The sequence below is a fragment of the Chiloscyllium plagiosum genome, unplaced genomic scaffold (genome assembly GCF_037043375.1).
Source record: "Chiloscyllium plagiosum isolate Xiang-an unplaced genomic scaffold, Cpla_swu_hap1 HiC_scaffold_5, whole genome shotgun sequence".
NCBI classification, from domain to species: domain Eukaryota; kingdom Metazoa; phylum Chordata; class Chondrichthyes; order Orectolobiformes; family Hemiscylliidae; genus Chiloscyllium; species Chiloscyllium plagiosum.
This window is the reverse complement of record NW_028270143.1, coordinates 34,571,403-34,595,921: the sequence shown is the minus strand read 5'-3', so window position 1 is coordinate 34,595,921 and position 24,519 is coordinate 34,571,403. Positions and strand designations below refer to the sequence as shown.

General features: G+C 39.6%; 1 protein-coding gene across 8 annotated transcripts in view; it reads left to right on the top strand.

Moving 5' to 3' along the window:
- Positions 1-24,519, top strand: part of LOC122549771 (histone deacetylase 9-like) — a 796,606-nt gene that overhangs the window by 615,640 nt on the left and 156,447 nt on the right. For all 8 annotated transcript variants that reach the window (XM_087987095.1, XM_087987091.1, XM_043689766.2 and 5 more), the window contains 3 exons: positions 4,763-4,883; positions 8,670-8,719; positions 14,829-14,936. In XM_087987095.1, the coding sequence (XP_087843221.1) occupies positions 4,763-4,883; positions 8,670-8,719; positions 14,829-14,936 (279 nt within the window). The remainder of the gene's footprint in view (positions 1-4,762; positions 4,884-8,669; positions 8,720-14,828; positions 14,937-24,519) is intronic.

The following is a 24,519-nucleotide window of genomic DNA, read 5'->3' as shown; positions in this document are numbered from 1 at the left end:
CCACACCTTTTGACTCAGGTAGGTAGTATGTTATTGGGTGGTATAGACTGAGTAAATGGTTGTGAAGGTGATGGGAATGAACTCTATAAGGGGCTGTTGAAGGTGGAGGGATAACCTGGGTTGACATGATGAGTGTGAGGGGTCACTGGGATGAGTGGCGACATGCGTATGCATAGTTTGACATGGATAGACATCAGCAGTTTGTGAGAGGTGCGAGCCGGTGAGAATTGGAGGGCTGGTTTTTGTTTTATCTTTATCATTTTTTAATAACTCCCGTGCTCCAAGGCAGTCACACTTCTAAACCTGGCAGCATCAGCTGTTGCTCTGGGTCACTTGACCAGACGCCCAGGGAACCCAGCTACCCCAAAACAAAATTCCAACTTTCCAGGCTACATTTTCCTGGGTAAGATTTGCAAAGCCATGAAACTTGCTAACTTTATGCTGATGACCATGGATGAAAATACAGGCCTATGTCTGATGTAGTCAGAATGTGAAGTATTTCACTGTCTAAGTTTACTGTATCCATGGAGTGCAAACAAACATAACTTTATACACTTTTGACCAGTAATATTACCAAAATAATTAGGTTTATATTAAATTCTGTTTTATGATTTACAATATTAATTACAAATACTTTTACAAAAGTAAGAATTCTGAACCTTTGAATTTTTCCGATACGCGCAATATGACTATGTAAGTGACTGTTTAATACAATAAATACTGACAATATCAGACATGCTGTTTTCTGGGCCATAGATCCATTGGTTATGAATCACTAATTGGATAACTACATGGAAGTGCCTTGCTGTTTGAATGAAAAATATTTCACCAAACCAGTGAACTGTAGATCCCAACTCAGTGCCTTAATGCAGATCACTCATTGGAACCCAGGAACATGTATATGGTTCTGACCTCATCTAGACAGAATTCCTAGAGGCGCGATGAATAGGAGTGGAGAGTCATCATCGATTAGATTAGATTAGATTCCCTACAGTGTGTAAACAGGCCATTTGGCCCAACTGGTCCACACCGACCCTCTGAAGAGTAACCCATCCAGACCCATTTCCCTCTGACAAATGCACCTAACACTATGGGGCAATTTAGCATGGCCAATTCACCTGACCTGCACATCTTTGGACTGTGGGAGGAAACCGGAACACCTGGAGGAAACCCACGCAGACACGGGGAAGAATGTGCAAACTCCACACAGATAGTCGCCTGAGGCTGGAATTGAACCTGGGACCTTGGTGCTGTGAGGAAGCAGTGCTAACCACTGAGCCACCATGCCGCCCCACGGGATGCAAATTATAGCTGACACTGACCTGGTTTAGAAACAGGATGTACATTTTTGTCGCCTTTATCAACATGAATGTAATTTTTAAAATAAAATCTTGCCTGTTCTCTGATGTTCAGCCATGCTCCATTGATGAACAACCCAGAAAAATTGAGCAACCATGGGTTTTTCTATTAAGTCTCTGATACTCATACTTCAGGAACGTTTCACTTCATTTAGGCTCTAGGCCAGGGTATTGGAATTCACTGTCTGTCAATTTGGCAGCTGATGCACTTTCAGGAGAGATTGTTCCCAGAAATAAAAAAAAAGAATTGGGAGAAAGCCAACTTCAATCGGTGAGAACAAATCTGGCCGAGATAATTTGGCCTCAAAGATTAGCAAGAAAATCTATATAGTAACAATAGGTTTTTTTTTAACAAGAGAGCATTCGGGTACAGTCAAAATACATACGCACAAGAGGGAAATGTTGAAAAAAAAATATCCAAAGCTTCCTGGATGACAAACTAGATTAAATATAAGATGAAGTAGAAAAAGGGTGATTTTAACAGATGTCAGGAGAATATTGCAATGAAAAACAAGATTGCACCTTACTGTTGATTGTAGAGATTATAATGAGGCCAGCCAAGTGGACCTCATAGAAAATGAGGGCCTTGATTGGTGCTGTTAATCTGGTCTGATCAGGGAGCCCTGGCTGACAGATTAAAAGCGGAGTGTCAGACATTCTGTTTACTCTGAGAACTGGCTCAGAAGGAGCTGGGTCAGTGTCAAGGCCTTTCCATGTGTAAATAAAGGATGACTTGGTGATGGGATACTGGTCTCTGTGGAGATATTTCATTCATAATTCACAAAGAACCATGTGTGAGACATTTGACAGTACTGAGGAAAATGTGAGTATGAAATTGTGGAGACAGTGACCATAATCTACCAATGCAGCATATGAATATGGCTGTTGCAGGAGATGGGATAATTGTAAATGTTATAGACTTATCCAATAAATCGTAGAATCTTAGAATCCCTATAGTATAGAAGCAAGTCATTCAACCCATTGAGTCCATACCGACCCTCCAAAGAGCATCCCACCCAGACTCACCCCTCTACCCTATCCCTGTAACCCTGCATTTCCCATGACCAATCCACCTAGCTTGCACATTTCTGGACACTACGGGACAATTTAGCATGGCCAATCCATCTAACTTCCACATCTTTGGACTTTCGAAGAAAATTGGAGCACCTGAAGGAAACCCAAGCAGACAAGGGGAGAATGTGTAAACTCCACACAGACAGTCGTCCGAGGGTGGAATCAAACTCGGGTCCCTGGCACTGTGAGGCAGCAGTGCTAACCACTGATTTAAGGATAATGCTAGACACTATAGGCCAGATAATTTTAGTGTAGTAGTGGAAACACTTTTACAAATAATAATTTAATTCAGAATCAACAGTCACTTGGAGATGTGTGGATTAATTTAGGGAAGGTCATTTGAATTTGTTAATGGTGAATCATAATTTATGAAAGTGGTTGATCTTTTTAACAAGACAATGAAGAAAGCCGATGATAGTAAAAGATGTATATGAGCTTCCAAAAAATCACTGATAAAATAGCACATAATAGACTTGTCAGTAAAGTTAGAGCACATAGAATAAAAAGTGATTTGCTTCAGTGACCAAGCAATAGAATGGTGAACAGTTGTTTTTCAGAATAGAGAAAAGCATTTTCCAAGGCTTGATTTTAGGTCCATTGTTTTTCTTAATTACATATTACTGACCAAGACTTGAATAGAGTGCAACTTTAAAATTTGCAGAACATGCAAACTTGAAAATGTTGTGAACTGCGATCAGCATAGTGATAAAGTTCAAGAGGACATAGACCAGCTGGTGGAATGGGTGAAAAAGTGACAGATGATATTTAATGCATGGTAGTATACAGTGAATCATTTTTAGGAGGGATAAAGAAAGGCAACAATTCTAAAGTGGTTGAAGAGCAGAGGAAGTTAAAGATGTTTGAGCACAAATCGTTGAATATGGTAGGGCAGCTTTAGAAGCAGTTAAAACTTATGGGATCCTAGGCTTCATAAATAGGGACACACAAAAGCAAGAAAGTTGTGAAAAATGTGTATAAACCCAGTTCAACTTCAGCTGAAGAATTGTGCCTAGTTCTGGGCATCTCATCTTAGGAAAGACGTTAGAGAGGCTATGCAACAAAAAATGAAAATGGCTCCAGAGATGATAAACTTCAGCTATGTGGATAGATTGAAGAAGTTGGGATTGTCTTCCTTGGAGAAAATAAATTTGAATGAAGATTAGATTCAGGTGTTCTGAGGTGCTGAGGGGTCTGGACTGAGTACATAAGCTGTACCTGTGGGAATAAGATTCAAGAGCGCAAGGGCATTGGTTTAAGGTGACTAGCTAAAGAAGCACTGGTGGCATAAGGAAGATGTTTTTTACTCAGTGTGGGGTTAGGATCTAGAGTGCACTGCCGTGGATTATGGCGGAGGTAGATTCAATAACTGTTTTTCAAGGCCCATTGGATAATTATTTGAAGAGTAACCATTTGTGGAACTAGAGGGAACAGGCATGAGAGTGAATTAGATGATTTGCCTTTGCTGATGGCTGGCATAGACACTATGGACCAAATGGTTTCATTGTGTGCTGTAACTGTCCCATGATTCAATTACTCTATATTTGTTTCCCCAATTTGGTATTCAGAAACATGGAGCAAAGGAGCTCAGTTTCTCCCCATTGTCTTCACCAAAAAAAGATTTTGATCTCATTGTGTTTTGCTTCTCTCTCCTGATCAGAATTGGCATATGTTTAACAGGTTTCTACCATATATTATCAAGTTGATACATCAGAGCTTAATTTCAAAACATAACTATGACTCATTGGGGATAAAATTTAACTTATTGTGCTTGTAGAGAAACTACCAGAATTGAGTAAAAGCATTAGTTTCACACCACAATTGATTGTACCCTCTATTGAATTCAGTGGAGAGTGATAGTGGGCAGTAATTGCTGGAGAAACTCAGCAGACCTGACAGCATCTGTGAAGAGAAAGCAGAGTTAATGTTTTAAGTTCAGTGACCCTTCTTCAGAACATTTACAGGCCTATTGAGTTTCTCCAGCAATTTCTGTTCTTATTTAAAAAAAAGTGTTTGACTTGACCCTGGGCATTTCCTGCTAAGCACATTAGGTTTGAATTTTGGACCCAGATGTAACTTCAGTGCAATTCAGTTTGATTACTCTGTTAAAAATAGAAGCCATGCACAACCTATACCATCTGGATATTATGATAGGCATTATGTCAGAATACAATGAGAATTTAACATTGTGATTTTCTACAAAATTGCAGACATGTTTTGGGATTGCAAATTAATATGTATGTTTAATCATGTTCTCCATAAGAGTTAACAATTGTTTATAAGATTGTGTGGGTTGCTGAGTGAATAGATGTTTTGCTGTTTTATTCCTTTAGCAAATCCGAGGTCGAAAAGCCACTTTGGAGGAAATACAGATGGTTCACTCTGAATATCATTCACTGCTCTTCGGTACTAACCTCCTCAACAGACAAAAGCTGGACACAAGGAAGCTGCTAGGTTTGTAGATCCTTGTTCTACGGACAGCAGCACATTCCATAACATTCATCAGTCATTGCTAGTGTCAGCTTAAAGCACTCAGCCTGGAGTGTAACGAATTGTCACTTGACCCAATGTATTTATCAAAATTTAGGATAATTCTTTTATTATCTGTTTCCATTTTAGAGTGGTGGTATTAGTTACAGTAAAATATGTGCCCATTCTTTTAAGGCAGAACCTGAACATGGAAGGTGCTCCTGTAGATATTCAGAACAATCCCAGCAGAGTGTCTTAGGAAGGTTGGCAGTGGCAAAGAATTTAATTTTGAGACAAGGACTATTACCATAACCATAAAAAAAGTTCCCATTTTTTAAAGAAGCCTCCAGTTGCCCTGTTAAGGATCACTTTTTAAACCACTCAATACCTGTGTCAGTTGGGTGGAGCATGCATCACTGAACCCTATTAGCTCATCTCACGATCTTAATCAAGATAACAAGTGCCAGCGCATAAAGAGAATGGGATGGTAAATAAACTGTTGGAACTTTCAGGTAACATTATTGAATTTAGTTCAGCCAGCGTGAATAAAAATCTTTTCCTAAAATTACTGGGAGAAAGTGAGGACTGCAGATCAGAGTCAAAGCGTGTGGTGCTGGAAAAGCACACCAGGTCAAGACAGCATCCGAGGAGCAGGATAATGGACATTTCGGGCATAAGCATTCCTAATGAAGGGCTTATGCCTGGAACACCTATTCTCCTGCTCCTCGGATACTGCCTGACCTGCTGTGCTTTTCCAGCACCACACTTTTCGTCTCCTAAAAGTACTGTGCAAATCTGCACTTAAGATGTTTGCTTCCCTTAATCAATGAGGGAAATGGCAAGAAAGTTGGGGAAATATTCAAAAATAAAACTCTCCACATTGAGAAAAAAATTCCAAATTTCCACCTTAAGTTTTAAATGATGACTTCAGAATCTTGCTATTAAGTGGTGATTACTTTATTTCCATGAATTTGCATTTCATTATTGGCTAAGCTCACTTCATCTTTATGTACCTCCCAATTCTCCTCTCCTTCCCTGGGAAACAAGACAAATTCCCAAAGTAAGATCTGAGTGGTTATCCACCAGTAGCAGCTCACCACTTGCTCCTCCAAGTCTAAATCCACCTCTCGCTTCATCACATTGTCCCTTCATATCCTACGGGCACTGTCCTTGTAGTGATTATAATGAGGTCATCCAGCTGGACCTCATAGAATATGAGTTCCCTGATTGGCTGTCAAATCTGGTCCAATCAAGGAGCCCTGGCTGACACATAAGAACAGGAAGGTCAGAGATCTTGTTCACTCTGAGAGCTGGGTCTGAGGGTGCTGGGACAGTGTCAAGGACTCTCCATGTATGAATAAAGGATGATTTGGTGATGGGATACCTGCCTCTGGAGAGTTAATTCAGTCCTCCTCCACCCTTTGTTTGCAATAGCAAACCACCAGCATCACCACTAGATTGCTGCCTGTCCAACTGTCACACACTTCAGCCCTTCAGAACTTCACTTTGGAACTCAGGGACATCTTCAACTTACATGCTGCTGACAGGTTGCTTTACATGCAGGGGATGTATGCATCTCATGCATCAACACAAGATCCATTCTATGACTCTGAGCTTCATTTCATAGCACTTATTTAATTTGACCTTACTTGGAGACTGCTAGCTTCTGTCTCTTGCAGTCTTTTAGCACATTGGAAGACGTAGCAGGTTGTCACTGTTCAAAACACTGAACAACCAAGGGGGCATACTCCATCACTGTCACACTTTCCACATGTGCCAGCAGCTTACACGACAAATACACTGCGTGTGCTTCAACCAAATGGCTATGTCTGAAAATGAAAGGTGACCAGTCCCTAGTGAGATTGAAAGGAGATAAGCTCTACAGGAGAGGCTTCGCAGTCAGGCAAGGGGCTTGTCCGATTGTAGTCCAGCGTTTGAACAATGGTGAATTGTGCAGCTGAGGTGTGAAGCAGTGCAGGAAGAGCAGTCTAGGTGTTGTGAAGATGTCAGGCGAAGGGGTGGGCCATGTTTTCCAACCAGGAGACAAAGGGAGAGTCTGAATAAGAGGAAAGTGAATGGAAAAGCATTTAGTGGTGAAGCAAATGCAGGAGAGGGGATTGGATCACAGATGGAGGATTGCCTTCCTCTCCACCACCGCATTCCCCAGCCGCTCCAGGTCTCTGTCAGTGAAGCAGGGTGCCAGCCTTGATTTTTAGGTCACATCCTTGCTAATAATGCTGGAGCACCAGCGTGTGACAAAACACTTGGCCAAAAAAGAGGAAAAATTCAGCCCAATATTTTTGTTACTATAACACCACAATAATCCTGCAGTCAATGTATTAGAGCATATTTCATTGCAGAAGGAGTGGATGTATGTGTTTCACTTGTAATTCTTTCTTGGAAGTATACTCATTATTTTTACTGCAAGAGATGCAAGAAGCAGAGTGATTGAAGGAATGCAAACCCAAAATAAAAAGTATGAAATAATGCATGCCATGAGCAATTCTATTTAGAAGGATACAACCCGACTGATTAACTAATGGCCTTCAGGGAAAGGAAGCTGCCACCCTGACCCAGTTTGGCCTGCATACGACTCCAGCACACACGTACGGTTGATTCTTAGTGCCCTTAGGGAAACCAGTGATGGATAACGAATGCTATCATGATGGCATTGCCCAGATTCCATAAGCAAACAACATAAATTTTGTTGAGTAATAAAGACTGAGAAACACATATTTCATTATCTCACTTAAGAAACCTGGATAGAGGATTCAAGCATAAAGTGTAGGAAACTATTAAGAGTTAAAAGGCTTTGGTACCAGATCAAATCAATTAAAAACATGTAAATGTCAAAATGTCTAAAGCACTGTGGTGTATTTATCATCACCCTACCACCTTCCACATCCCCTACTATGAATTGCTCCTGCTCAACAGGGTAGTTCACCACCAGCAGTTCTTGAGGGCAGTTAGGGATGAGAAATAGATACAGACCTTGCCAGAGAGCATCCTCTGAACAAATGTATGAAAAAAAACTTTCAAAAACATTTGTGTGTATTTGCTGATCCTGTTAGTGTCCAAAATCACCAATAAAACTGTCATGGTAATTCCTGGATCAGATGTGTTGTGTCTCCTAACTTGATCCATGCAAGTTGTAATGACCTCACTCCCCTTTGTAAAGGACCCAAACACCCACCCTTCAAATTTTAAGCAAGGCTAAAGTTGAAAATCATTTTCTAATCTCCTTTATTGGGATCCTTCAGCCCCTTTTAAAACTCTCAAATTTTTTCAGGTACTTAAGGTCTTGCTGGGTTGGCTACATCCTGGTGGCAGGGCATCCACTGGTAGCCCACATTACAGAGCTAACTAATTTAACTCAAACAAATTGATATTCAAAGTGATGGCAGTTAGAAGTTTTGTATCACAGCTATTCTGCCAGTTACAGGAAAGTCCAGCCTTACATTCAATAATGCAGCACCTTTGGGCAAGGAAGGGAGAAAGTCATTTTAATTTTAAATTCCAACATATGTTGATCATGTGATATAAACAAATGTGTAATGGGCATCTGTAAAATGAACAGAAAATATCCCGCATGAGCTCAACCTTGAAATGAACATCTTGTGAGGTTATGCAGACTTGAATGTTTTCTGTACTCCGTGCTCTTCCACCAAGTTTCCTCTGTTTATGACATGGAACTTGGCTTCTGAAATTTAAAGAATGTAAAACTGAACTCACAATAATTAAGACTACTTATTCTTTTCCTTCCTCACCTAGGTTCTGTCACGCAAAATTTCTTCTCTGCTCTCCCTTGTGGGGGTCTTGGAGTAAGTATAACTTTTGTTGCTGTTCATTCTATATGTTAGTTCTTTTGTAAAAAAAATGTTCTGTGCACTGTATTAAGTCTTAGTCAGGCTTTCATTAAAGTCTGACAGCTGGAGAATTCCCCCAACCATTCTTAAGCAAAACATTGGTTGCTCAGTGAGTCACTGAAACAATGTTCTCGAATATTTAACCCCAGATGGAAAAAACATCACTTGTTCACCCTCTATGTGACGTTTTGTGCTGCCTTTTCTTCTATTCTTCGACAAGTACCTTCCCACATTAAATTTTAAGAAACTTCAGTGATGCAGCATTAAATCAAAAAGCATCTCTTAAAGTTGTGCTCCCCTCATATTTCCACCCCCACCCACCCCCTCCAACCTTTAATAGAACTGGAGGCTGACCTCACCATTCACTGAACAGGAAGTGGCAGTCATTGCACTGATGATTTACAAACTCGTGGAAATATTTATCTTGTGATATATCTTACAACAGCAATAAAAAGAAAGCTCTTAGTGACTCATCCTGAAGTAAAAGATATAATAAAACTTTGGAATTTTAATTCTGACTTCTTGATGTTTCCCCCTTCCCACAAAAAGACAACAAAACATCCTATGATAAGATGGAGAGGGACAGTCTGCGGGAATAACAAAAACCCACAAATATGCTGTGTGTAACGACTGTCCTATGTTGGGAAGTATCAGAATATATATGCACAAATGAATGGGAAAACCATCACCTAGTTGTGTTACAAACAATGCACATTAAGCTGAAGAATGTGTATCAGTAATTGCTGCAAGCCTCCTCAATCATTCTGTAGCTGGAATGATTCACTATTGCCACTACACTAGCAATTTACAAACACTTCAACTCGTGCCAATGCCTGTGGCTTTGAGTCCTATTAGTTGCTGGCCTGAATATTTGTGGAGTGATTAGTGATGCCAAAAGTTTATAACTGTCCTAATTTCTAGATTAAAGGTTGCAAACCATACTCAAGCAGAGTCCATTGCATAATTTGAGGGAGCAAATATCTTTGAAAGCCTTTGCAGATGCAAAGCAATTTGTCCAAGTACATCTTTAAAAATAATGTTAGAGCACAGAACATATTTTTGCAACAATTTCACTCAATCTTGACTTAACTGTTTGAAAATAGCATGCAGTTGAAAAGTAGGGAATGGGGCTAGCTGAATTACTCTTGCAGAGAAATGGCATGGACTTGATAAGCTGAATAGCTTCCTTTTCTGTGCTGTGTGTTATGGTTCTATATCAGTAAACCAGGTGAATGTTAGAAATATGCAGCGAGTCGCTCAGCATTTGGAAGTGAAAAGACTGGAGATTCTTTGCCCTGACCTAATGGATCTGCTGACAGTTTTGAACATTTTCTATTCCTATTTCGTATTCCTCCATTTTCTGTCGTTAACAAACTCCATTTGATATTATTGTAGCATAAATTACTTCATTGATTTGTAGATATGTTTAAATGACACTATCATAGACAGAAGTAAAATTGCAAACAACTGAGCTCCGTTTTGCATGCTAACTGATCTGGGTTATAAAATGATCAATTCTTTTGAATAATCATAGCCTTTAATCTACTTGACGGCTGCAAATAATGGTGCAGAAAAAGAACACGGCAGATTTTATGACAATACCATCATCAGCTGCACTGCTTCAAAAGGCTTTACAGCGTTTGTTGTCATTTATAACTTGGACCTGAAACAATCCACAATTCTCTAGGCACGCTTAGCAAAATTGATAACAGACCTATTTCTCCATTTGCACAGCTCAGAGGAGGCAATTCAAATCATCACCAATGGCAGCAAGTATTATTTTTTGACAGGGTCATAAAAATATAAAGGAGCCGTGCTTGTGACACTGGATGAGAAATTGGCACTTAGATTGGCTAGGGTTAATATATCTAGATTAGCTGGTGGCTCAGGGAATATGATGTTTGCAAACAGGATATGATTTTATAGAAGATGATTTCTTTCCTGATGCCCTGGAGAGTATCCAGCACACATCAGACAATACCAGTTGACTTGTATCATCTGAACTTGGGCAATTCACTGAAATTGTACCTAAAAGCTACAGAATGATAAAACTGGGAGAGAAATAACATTGGATTCGTTTGACTAGTGACTGAATCACTAGAATTAATTTTCACATGAAATGAGTCAGTCACATTGCATTCTGACAGTAATTTCCTTACTGAGCCATTTGATTCAGAAAGCTGTCTTTACAAGATCCAAGTCCAAATCATTAGTTGTAAAATCACAGTCATAAGAATTAAAAATAAAAACATGTTGCACATTTAGAAGAAGTAAGTAGATAGAATTTTGCTTCCCCTCATGCCAATAATCTGCCACTTTGAAATCAGAATCTGCAATAGGAAAACTACAACCTGGCATAATCACCCTTTTGATAGCTCAGTCCATTTCCTTTATGACATATTATCCAAGAACAGATGCAATAGATTCTCTGTAAGCCTGTCTCTGAACTTGACAATGAGCAACTAAAGGGGCCATTGGGACCAATAATCAGAGTCTGTAGAGCTCTCAACTGCGAATATTAATTTTCTCAAAAAAAGACAAAAAAGACACCACGCTTTAATTTCTTCAAATAAAAACCCTGCATGGAACATTTTGAACCATTTTTATGTTAAAAGTAACAACTAATTTTGCTGTTTTATTCAATTATACATTGCTTGTCAATGTGTTTTAACTTTTTTTTTATGGTGAATTTAATGACAACACTTCCCTTCACATACAAGATATTGCTAATTAGCTTTTAAATTCTGCCGCAATAATATTGAAACGCGTCCATTTAAACATCGAGCATGACTCACACATGGACAAAGTGATGCAATGTGTTTGGACTCTGAATTTCACATCAGGGGTCTGGGTTTGAATCGACTCCAGAATGATAAGATGAAAGCTCCCTCCTGCCAGCTGCGGCACTTGTATGTAAAATATGTTCAAGCAGTCTCAACCTGATTCATAGTGAACCCACAGCACAAAACTATTCACGATTGCAAGCTAATTATTGGCAATCTCACACTGCAGGGACACAAGACTGTTTGGTATAACAATCGAAACTTATCAGTACAATCCCAGTTTGCTGCTCTAAGAGTTGTTATTAGGCAGTATCCTCCCCATTACTATCTGAAGCAGTGGGTGTTACATGCAGGAGTCCCGTGCATTTGTAGAGTTAAAGAGGTTCACAGACTCGCAGGTAGCCTGTAATATTTACTGCCTTGAGGAGTCTGTGGGCAATGTATATTTAGAATCCAATCGACTTCACCTCCTTTCTCATTATCTAATGTCCTCCAAAAAAGACACCACATCTTAACTTCTTCAAATAAAAACCCTGCAGGGAATATTTTGAACCATTTTTATATTAAAAGTAACAACTAATTTTGCTGTTTTATTCAATTATACATTGCCTGTCAATGTGTTTTAAATTTTTTTATGGTGAATTTAATGACAACACCTCCCTTCACTTACAAGATATTGCTAATTAGTTTTTAAATTCTGCCGCAATAATATTGAAACATGTCCATTTAAACATCGAGCATGTCTCACACATGAGCTAGTAAATCATTCTGGTTAAGAAAATGTCATGACCAATGGAACAGATTTTCTTAAAACTTGTCACTTTTTAAAAATGAATTAGCTTTGCACACAGCATACCTTGTTCCTGACAGAGTGGAGATGTTTTCTTGACCCAGCTCCTCCCAACTGCCCACCTTTCCCAATGCTGGCTCTCGAGGAGCATGGTAATGACTTAACTTAGACAAATCTAATCACCAACTTTGTGTTTCTTGCCTTCATCCTCATGCCTGCGGGACAGTAGGATGTAGTGATGTGCCGTTTGTGTCCATTGTCCACCCCCATTCCCATCCAATTCAAGTAAGAAAATCCAGTTACTGGAAAGGCAACTTGCATGTTAGGTTCTGATACTGATGCCAGCCTAATTCCCGGGGCAGGAATATAGATATGGCCATGGCAGGACATCAGTCATGACTTTTGTGCAATCAATTACAAAGTTATTCTCCTGTATATCCAATTGAAGCTGACAAGGCAATCAGAAGGCTGGAATATTGTCAGACTGGCAGTCCCACCTGCAGAGTAATGGTTGTCGATAAGGTAATAAGGTGAGTTTGAGGGCATCTCAACATGGACACACCCCCAACTGTTCATAGGGAAGTCAAGAACTAAAGAATTCCCTCTGCAGAAGTAATGATAAGGAAACTGTCAGTCTCCACAAAAGATAGGGCCCACTCCAACGATGGGAACATTACTGCCAATGTAGCATAATGTCCCCTAAGTGGGGTCATCATTGTTTGAATTGCCTGCCTGCATGAAGCAGGAAGCCATTGCTAGTGCCAACCATATAAACTTTCCCTGAGGCAGGAATACATCTGAGTATGTACCCTGACATAGCACCTCCCTATTTTCCAGGTATGACTCCAACCACTGCAATTGACTCCAACCTTGTATTTTTAATTGCAAATCTAGACCAATAGAAAACAAAATTATGTCACAGTATTTATATGTGTGTGTGTTTTTAAAGTAATCTGACAAGTCTTTTTCAATCAGCGTATGCATTCAAGAATTGCAACTTTAAAATAAGACACGTTGATTAAGTGGTTAAGTTTTGCACACCTCACATTTTCTAGTTGTGCTCAAACTGTAAAATTTACTAGTTGCCTACGTATGACGTACCCAGCCCCAACTAAATAAAATAAACGTAATAAGGCAGACTTGTTTCTGGTTTAAACAGGATTGATGATTGTTTTAAGCAGCTGAAGCTTGGAAAGTGGCTCCAACCAATTTCATGTCACAGGTTTTTTCAAGCACTGTTAGATATAAACTCAGAAGAAATAGGAGGATTGACCATTCAGCCCATCAAGTCTTTTGATATGTTCAAGATATTAACTTCATTTTACTGCATGTTCCACCTTAAACTTGCATTGCACCATTCAGTCATTCCTTTATAATTTCTCAGTCACTGATTAATCTAGAAACAGGCATAAAGTTGAAGAAACAAAGACCAATTTTAATTCTGAATTCCTGGAATGTCCAGTTGTTGAGGCATTTAATACTTTTTACATCTTATCAGCTACTCTAAGGAAAAGGTGTCTCGAAAGTGTTCATCCTTTTCATAACATATTCTAGTAATTCTGAAATTCATCAGATTTTCAGGCATATTTTCTCTTTCTTTACTCTTTCTCTGTAAATTCAAGGTTCCTAATAATGCAATTAAATTGTTTCATAAATTGTTTTTGGCATCAGAAAGACACATACAAGACTATTAGTAATCTTTTCCATTGACTGTAAACTACCTGAAGAATTTTTACTGCAGAATATCCATCTCTAACAGGCAGCAGTAATACGGTAAGAGTTTAGCTATTTCAATGCTTGTCATAATCAGTTAATTTCCAATTGGTGGTACTTATAAAAATTATATACTATGGAAAAGGAAATTATTAGCATAATATTAAAGTATTTATTACAGTAATACATAGAAATCTGTATTAGTGGATAAGGAATATAAGTACTAGAGTGTCATTTGTACCATTGATGTGTAGGCAGATAATTTTAATGAGACATAATTCTATTTCATTACGTATTGTTTCGTCATTTAAATAATACTGTTTTATGTCACAAAGAACTGGAGGTAAAACAACATTTTTAAAGAATGCTTCTAAAATTGCTGAGTATGCTTTCTGTTAGTATCTAATGTGATAAACATTAACTTGGTTTTCTTTTCAATTTCTTTGGCACTTGTTTAACAGAGTCATGCACATACCACAGACCCCTGGCTCATATCAAACCACTACTGTGGCCTGTGTATAACAGTCTTGCAAAGTAAGCTAGATCCGGTCCATGCATGTGATGTTGTTTGTAATGAAGTCTAAACACTGAGTGGCAGTGAGGCATGACAGGAATGTATTTCCATTGGACATGGCTGTGTATAAAAAAGCATAAGCAATCCGTGTCCAGAAGGTCCGTTCAGCTGGCCAAGAAGGAAGACTAATGTTATTGTACATTGGCTGTCATCCTGCCAGCCCTCCCTCACAGATTTGTTTCTCTTTGCTGTCTGTTTGCTCAGGTGGACAGTGACACCATTTGGAATGAGATGCATTCGTCCAGTGCTGCACGCATGGCCGTTGGCTGTGTCATTGAGATGGCTTCCAAAGTGGCCTCTGGAGAGCTAAAGGTGAGGTCCAACAACGTTGTGTGTGGGAATTATTGAGGAAGCAAGAGACAGAGAAAATTAACACAAATACTAAGGCCTATTCACTGGGAAATAGTTAGTTGACTGAGAAACTACGGATCTAAAGTGTAATTGCCCACATTAAAGTGATGCATTGTGAAATATATTCATTGTACCTATGTATTGTCATCCTCCTACTGTTCTTTTAACTTCATTTCATACTAAAATGTCTAGTAAGCTTTATTTCCTGAAAAGAAATTGTCCCCAGTGCAATAAGCCTGCAGCGATTCTGTGCCTGGTGAAAAGTTTTAAATTCATACAGCCTTGACCCAGTTGAAGTTCTTGTGAATGGGATAGAAACTCTTTATGCTTTTCTAACTAGATTGTGTTTGTTGAGCATTTATAACAACCCAAATTGAAACATTGAAAACAGAAAGAACAATAAAGTAATGCACTCCGTTCAAATGGAAATACCTCACGTATGCAATATCTTCATCATGCGGAATTCTTATTTGAAATACGTTTGTGTGAATTGGTCAGTCAGTTCATAGCTGGACAGATCAAGTGATAAGTTTACAACTTATGTGGCTATAATTTTCAATAAAGTCTCAAACTACCAGCAGAAAACATATGTATGTTTTTGCATTTTATAATGTGTGTTGCTGAGAGTTCTTTTTGATTGGAGTGGAATCTTCACAATATCACAGAACCGTGAGAGAGTACAGAGCAGTTGAAAACTGGAAAACAAATCAATTTTTATATATCATCTGTTACATCCCCACTTCTTCATATCCCACTGACTATAAATTAAAACAAACTGTCTCTAAATTTTTAAATAATTCCATGGTAACCCCTGCTTCAACTCAGAGTAAGAGCTTGTTCCACTGAGCAATAAATCATTGGCATTTTTTTCAGGTGTAGTCTTTCCTCTCCTAAGAATGCCACATTGTAGTTGCTACCTAATTTCATAATTCATCTCATTGTATCCTCCCTACTGCTTGAATTAAAAAAAAATCTTTCCAGATCAGCCTTCCATCCCAGTTAAGTCAAAGCACATTTTCTCTCTAGACCATTTAGGCTGGACCAGACTACATAATCTGAACTCTGTAGTTACAAAATCTTTTTCAACCAACTCTTCAGCCTGGATTTCACTGAGTGGGGAGAAAGCACACACATTAGGAGCAGGAGTAGGCCACTTGGCCCCTCTAGCTTGCTACATTCAGTATGATTATGGGTGGTCTGATTGTGGCATCAATGCCCTACTTGATAGTCATTGACTCTGAGCAAGATGGTGCCCATCAAGGCCAGGGCACTTGTCAGATTTTAGTTCTAATAATATTCTCAGTATTGTCTCCTTTGTCGCTGTGATCCTTTTAACTTCCTTGCTCCCTTTCAGATCATATCTCAGATGTTATTGGTGTCCACTACAGTGAAGGCTTGTACAAAATAACTGTCCTTGTCACCTACCACTTCCCTATGTTCTATTATTAATTTCCCCAACTCACTACAGAAACAACATTCACTTGAATCACTCATTTCTTTTTTAAATACCTGGAGAACCATATTGTTTGTTCATATATTTCTAGCTAGCTTTTGCTCATGCTATAATTTTCCCTTCCTTCTTAATCTATTAATCATTCTTTAATGTTACTTATACTTAGCTCACCTGTCCGCCACTATTTGTGAAAGAATTGTATGCTTTTTCTTTCAGTTTGGTGCTATCTTTAAATTACTTAATTCATCATGGATAGTATGTGCTTCCCTTGGAATTGATTTACTTCCTTAGAAGGTATTTTTTCTTTGCAATATCTCCTTATGTCCCCCATCGGAAAGCCTGGGAGCCCATTAAAAATGGCAGGTGGAACCCAATCCAACGATTGTTGACCCCATTTCTGGACATATTAATTTTCAGATATTTTTCTGATGGAATAGGGCTGCTTAAGTTGTGTCCCTGCACATCGTACCCCCAAATGGCCCAGCTCCATTGCAGAAAAAGGCCTGGCCTACTCCTCTGCAATTCTCAAGAGTTGTGTTTGCTCCTCAAAGTATTGTTGCCCCTGGCACCTCAGAGTTGTCATGAAAAATAATCTGCTTGAGGTAACTTACAAGTTATAGATTCAAAACATTCTCCTCAAAGTCTCCCTTAACAGGCTATGCTCCCTAGCCGTATAACCCTCCTCATGAGCCTCATACCACCCCATGCCAAGACATGGCATTTCAACCAATCACATGACTTTTCATGGCTTTATGCTGAGCTGTGGCACTTCTATGCCGATTCACCCATCATATGACATGAGGAAACAATGAACCTTGCTGCAACAGTAGGATGTATGAAACCTTTCTAACAATGTCAAGCATTCATTGCTCTCCGTTTGTTACCAGCCCATAAAGATTCATCATCCAGACTTTTTAAAAGTATCAATAGCACAATGTATTGGTTTGGGCTGCTACTGAAATCTTAAATGGTTTAGGATAATTGGCACATTTGTTGTCCTGTAGTAAGCAGAATTTTTTTTCCAGATAATGGAAATATTTCAATTAATGACCTTTTTAAAAGCTTTCTTCCACACACTTTAGCCAATCCTAATGTGAGCTTGTGTACATCAACCAAATCTCCTCACAATTGCAAACAAAAGCTGAAATTGCTCAAAAAGCTCAACAGGTCTGGCAGCATCTGTGCAGAGAAATCAAAGTTAACATTTCGGGTCCAGTGACCCTTCTTCAGAATGGCCTTTGTTCCAAGGACAATAACGATAGCTTTTCTAACTGAATCATTTAGCTCAAACCTCATCACCTGGGGCAGCACAGTGGCTCAGTGGTTCGCACTGCTGCCTCACAGTGCCGGGGCCTGGGTTCAATTCCAACCTCGGGTGATTGTCTGTTGGGATTTTGGACATTCTCCCAATGTCTGTGTGGGTTTCCTCCAGGTGCTCCAGTTTCCTCCCACAGTCCAAAGATGAGCTGGTTAGGTGGATTGGCCATGGTAAATTGCCTATCATGTGCAGGGTAGGTGGATTAGCCATGAAAAATGAAGGGTCCCAAGAATGGGGTGGGTCTGGGAAGTATGCTCTTCAGTGGATCCATGTGGACTGAATGGCCTGATTCCACACTGTAGGGACTCTACAAATAACTGAATTCCAGTATCCTTAGAATCACCTCAAGAATCTTCATATCATTTTTAAAGTTTAGTGACCAGAACTGAATACAATACTCCTCACTACGATCTAACCTAAATATTATGAAGGTTCAGCATAACTCCCTGATTCTGTACTCAGTGGATTGGATTTTCACAGAATCAGAATCGATGTTTCCCCTAAGATGTGGGATAAGCATGCACAGCTGCTCCAAGGTTCCATGCAAGGTGATCAGAGTGTTCATTGAGGCATTCTGGAAGTCACTACTATGCATGGGCCTTGGGGACGCATGTAGCGGGAATGAGGAAACATTTAATAATGCTAAGTGGGACTGACATTTTGGATTTCTGCCCTTATTTCTGGTATTCCTAATTTTCCCTTTTGTGGGTTAAGGGAGCGAGTAGTCCTGATCTGCAAAACTCCTGAGGATTAGGCATCCCATACCTCACTGCAATTGACATGGTTTTGACCAGGCTCTGGAAACTCCTGGCTCATAGCCCCTCAGAGAAGTCATGAACTTTTAGCTGGATTTGGGAGGCTTCAGAACCATCCTATATTCCCACCAATCTTCGTGGTTTCTTTTTATTCCCCTTCATGGTCTCAGCCAAGCCTTATTATGCATCCTTAGCCTTAACTTCTGAGAGGATTAATTTTGTTTACATAGCTGTACAGAAGTGATGACTGATTGATAATTCTTATAATAAGATACTTTTTTTCCCTGTGATTCCTTTTGTCAATGGCTCAATGTTCACTTGCACAAGGTTTGAGATATCAAGAACTCAAAGATTCTGTTTTAGATAGTTTGATAATTTGTTTTATTGAAAGAGGTATAGAAAGGCTATTCTTTTTAAAAACAATTATGAGAACTTTTTAACCAGTTTCCCTCATTCTAGCTCCTTGTCTTTTTGTATCTTTTAAGATATTGGAATGTCTTTGTGAACAATGGTTCATGAGTGATACTTTTAACATGACTTATGACATTTTCCACTTTACAGACATGACTTTCTTCAATTTATAACTTTCAATGATGTGGTAAAAGGTGTTTTTGAGCAAGATATGTATCCCACACATTTGGACATTGTGACATTTCACATGCAGAATGCTATGCTTGTAGATTATCCACTGTGTAAGTCCCTGATTAATGTAATTGCCTCTTATAGAACTCACACCATTCACAAGTACAATCCACATGTTCAGACAGACAAATAATTACACCACCCATTCTAGTTGCAGTCACAGCCATTTTCCATTTCCATTGTGCATTCATGGTTTACGTAAGGATGGAGGCAGCACGAGTCATACTTGGCAGGGTGACCCACAGGCGCAGCTCGTAATCAAGGGTCCCCTTGCCAAATGTTTTTTTTCTTCTATTTTCTGTTGGCCTCCATTAGTGCTGAACTTCCATGTGTTCCCATATAACTTTACAATTTACATTTTCATGTCCCAGAATTAGCCTGTGGCTTAGCTGCACCAATCGCTGTCCTGCAATGTCCCCAATGGTGTGCTGAACTCACAAGGTACCCACTCCGTTGAAAATTCTAGTTTGCAGGATGGTGACTCTTGCTGTCCTCCCAACCCTCCCGCCAGTAACCATGTCCTCCTGTGCATGATAATTTCCCACCTTTACATGTTGCGTTGCACCACTTGACAATTATCGTCCCCTCGACATTGCAGTGTGCTTCCTCCAGTCTCAACAACTGACTTCTCCAGCATCTCTACCACAGAAGTGGCCCCTTAATATTCCCTTGACTTTTTTTTTTGAGCCAAACACCAGGATCAACTGTGATCCACCCCCATGACCAATATGAAAGTCAGGCTGACTGATGAGTGGCCATGCCTGTGACTGATCTCTGCACAGCTCCCATACTGACATAACATTAATCCATGGATTGGCTACACTACATCTGCAGGACGGACTGTGATCCATTCCTCGGACTGTGGTGATAAGATCCCATAACCCTGACTGTCTCAAGCAGCTAACTGATCAATTGTTTACTCCGTCTTACTATATTGGGATCTCATAACTGTTGATAGTCCCCCTTGACTTGACTGAGAGCTACTCCCCTTAGACGTTGAGATATGACTTTTAGATGAAGGATATGCAGTATGTGTGTAGCCTGCACTGCTGTTACATGCTATAGGTGTGAAATTTGCAGCAACATGTTCATCCCTTTGACAGATCGATGTTGAGAACTATTACACTTTGTATCTGCACTAAATGACAAAGCAACACAGAAGTACTGAGAGTCTTTAAATTCTGAAAGTGAAAAAATGCGAAAAAAGCAAGACATGCAAAAGTAGAGATGCTGTGAGCATTGATGTAAAGACACAAAGTGAATGAGCATGATAAAAACCAAGCAATGGCATAGGTAGGATCATGCCCTGAGATGCTGTTGCCTGGTGAGGAACATTGAAGTTATTCAAAGTCAATGGTGTGCTGAACTCATGAGGTATCTGGTCCTATTTCCATGTTGAAAATTCTAGTTTGCATACGACAAGTGGAAAGATAGGAAGCTAAATGATAATAAGACCAGAAGTTCACTTATTATGGCCATTAACGAACAACAATCCCCCTAACGAGCAATTCACTTCTCCCTAGTGAGAATCTCTCTTTGATGCCTGGGACTTGCTTAAAAGATACGGTGCAATGTTCCTGACATTGAAATAGGCTTTGCTGGGTCTCTCACACAATTCTGCTGCATTTCTCAAAGCCCATATCATTCCTTCTCTTATAAGATTCCACCCAAAGTATCTGCAAAGGGATGTCGAAGAGTTAAGTGAGTGGGAAATAAAATTGGCAAATAAAGTATAATCTTGGAAAATGGGAGCTTTTGCACTTTGACAGAAAGTATAGAAAAGCCAAAAAGATTCATTCATGAATCATAGAACAAATATTAACAGCCAAAATTCAGAAAGGTGAATGGAATGTCAACATTTATGGCAAGTGGGATGGAATACAAAAGTAAGGAAGTCTTACTACAGCTATAGAGGGCATCGGTAAGACATACATCAGGAGCACTGTGTGAAATTTGGTCTCCTTAAGGAAGGATACATTTGCTTTGCGAGGGGTTCAGACTGATTGCTGGGATGAAAGGGTTGTTCTGTGAGGAAAAGTAGAGTAGGTTGGCGTAATATGCATAGGAGTCTAGAAGAATGAGGTGATCTGATTGAAGCATATCAAATTCTGAGGGTACTTGACAGGGTAAATACTGAAACAATATTTTCACACGTGGAAGAATCTGGAACTAAGAGGCACAGATTAAAAATAAGGGGTCACCCACTTAAGACGAGATGAGAAGCATCTCTTGTTTCAGAGTGTCATTATTCTTTGGAACTCTCTTCCACAAAGAGCAATGGAAGTTGGGTCATTGAATGTGTTTAAGACTGATTTTGATAGATTTTTGATTGACAAAGATTGTGGGGACAGGCACTAAAGTGGAAGTCAAGGCCACAGTCAGATCAGCCATGCTCTTCACTCCTCTGAGGCCCTTCAGTGACATTAAATGATGAGTTAAGTGCCATAATTTACCTACTGGCAGGTAGGTCCCCCCAAATGATATCCTGCTCCTGGTAAAAGGAATAGGGTAGCAGGCAGAGTGCCTCCCACTCCCCAAGATTCCATTGTACGTCCATCTTAAAACTGCCAGAGTATTATCCAACCAAATAGCCTCTGCAACCTTCAAACATATATCCACCCAAGATCTTTGGACTCTTCAGCATTGTGACATTGTGGGAAGCATTTTACCCTAGCACCCCCATCCATGTCACATTAACTAAAAGAGATGGCCAGCCCACTGCATTCCACTTTCCTGATGGTGGGTTGACATTTCGCCACTAAGTTCTCAGAATCTTTAAGGTGGATCAACTTCATAGTTAAGAAAGCATTTTGCATTTATTTGCAGGTCATGATTATTCATTACCGACTCAGCCTTTGGAAGTATGCTCTCAGGTGCGATCTTGTTAACCAAAAACTAGAAAAAGTGTGTTTCACAAACCCGGCTATCTCGACCAGGAAGATATTTGCACATCAAGTCTTTTCCTCCAAGTTCTGATGAGGACACCCTTCTTCAGTTACTTGGCTCCATTAAAGCCATGCCATCTCTTTGCACAAAGGCTTACAACATTAAGGGTGAAGCCTCTCCGTGCTGATCAGCTCATGACAACTCTCAGTTACATACAGTTTGGCTTGTTTTTATTAAATGTTGACAGTGTTAGGGGTGAACCCTGACCAAGCCAACAAGCCTGCTCATGTGAGGTAGTCACAATGGCAAATACCAGCAAACCTGACTGAGGATTATGTGGTGAAGCTACCAAACAGGGCCACTTGCATGCCAAACAGCATAAGCAGCAAGTGATAGTCAAAGCTAAACGATACTACAACCATCAGATCAAATCTAGTTGTGAGTGGTGGCGAACATTAAACAACTCACTGTCTCCCCCAACTATCCATGGCTGCTTCATCAATGTCCTTCTCTCCATCATAAGGTCAGAAGTGGGGATGTTCACTGATGATTACATAATGTTCAATACCATTCGCAACTCTTCAGGTACTGAAGCAGTCCATTTTTCAAATACAACAAGATATGGACAATATCCAGGCTTAGGCTGACAAATGGCAAGGAATATTCTCACCACACTAATGCCAGATTATGACCATCTCCAATAAGAGACAATCTAAGCACAGGCCCTTGATATTCAATGGTCTTAAACTTACTGAATCCCTCACTATCATCAACCCATCATTGACCTGAAACTCACTGGACTTGCCATATAAACACAGTGGCTACAAGAACAGGTCAGAGGCTAAGAATACTGTGGTGAGTAACTCACCACTTGACTTGCCATAGCCTGTCTATTATCTACAAGGCACAAGTCAGGAGTGTGATTGAACAATCCCCACTTGCCTTGATGGATGCAGCTCCAAAAACATTTGAGAAGCTTGACATCATCCAGGACACTTGATTGGTCCCATATCCACAAGCATCCACTCTCTCCATAATGAACAGCAATGTGTACTGTGCCCAGAATGCCCAGCAGAAATTCACCAAAGATGCTCAGACAGCACCTTCCAAATCCACGATCACTTCCATCTAGAAGGATAAAGGCAAGTGCCCCTCCAAGCCACACACCATCCTGACTTGGAAGTATATCGCCATTTCTTCACTGCCTCTGGGTCAAAATCCTGGAATTCCCTCCCTAATGACATTGTGAGTGCAGAGTGCAGAGTTTAAGAAGGTGCCTTCTCAAGGACATCAGGGATGGGCAATGAATACTGGCCAGCCAGCGATGCCCACATCCAACAAATGAATTTTTTAAAATATGCTTTGTCCTTTTGTTTAAGAGTTATGTAATGACTCTATGTACATGGTGCCTTGCAGACTCAGGTTTGACCAAGATTAATGTCATGTTTCATAATTGCTAAGATTAGTTCACATGAGAATCATTAGTAAGTTTCCTATTTGAGCTGATTGGACCTAAAGATTGTCCTCGTTTTACTAATATTTTCCTGTAGGCTTGAGGTGATCTCGATACCTGTTGATAATGGGCCACTTTATTTTCCTCTCAGCTAATTCACTGGACATGATACATTGTGACAAATAACAATGATTGGAGGGGTCAGGACTTTTCAGATAGGGATAATCATAGGAAAAATATGAACTTTAGTCCAAATCTAACTATCATGAGGTTCATATGGGCACATTTTCTTTTTTTCAAGATCACTTTAATGGCCAATGGAAAGTTATTTTGTTACTGACAAAATTTGGATTCCTTTTTGCACTGTACATTGAAGATCTGAATCAGAGCCAACCAGGGTCCAGCTTTTACACCAATGTTGCATTCCACAGTTTTTAAACACTTTGATACCCTATTCCATGTCATTCCCTCACCATTGACTGTAATAATTGTGCCTCTGTAGCACTCATTATCCCTCCCTGCCACTTACATTAACCTCTCCAAAAGCAGTTTCTATGTGTAAGCACATTTCATTGATGTGCAGCGCCTAATTTTCCACACACACACAATGTAGCATTACGCATGAATGGACGGAAGGATAACTTTTACAAAAAAAAGAACTGTCAAATAGCACAAATAGAGCATATCACAAAATCCAGTTTATGAGAATGACTTGGTGAAGGGAGCTTTATGTTGTGCGTATTCTAATAGTAAATTTCTTCTGTGTCCAATGAGATTTTACGCATTTGAAACATTCTTCTGCTTTAATTAACTGTGTACAGACCAAGCCTTACAGCTGTAAGAAACCAGGCTTACATTGACTTTTAAGAAGATCTAAATTGGTGGCTTATTCACCAATTAAATGTCTGAAAAACTTCAAAAGCAAGTGACTTGCAACATAATGTTTTAATTGGAACAAAATTCCTCAGCACAAACTATATCACTCTGATAATGAGTATACAATATAAAAATTACCTTTTGTCGATATTTACAGACAA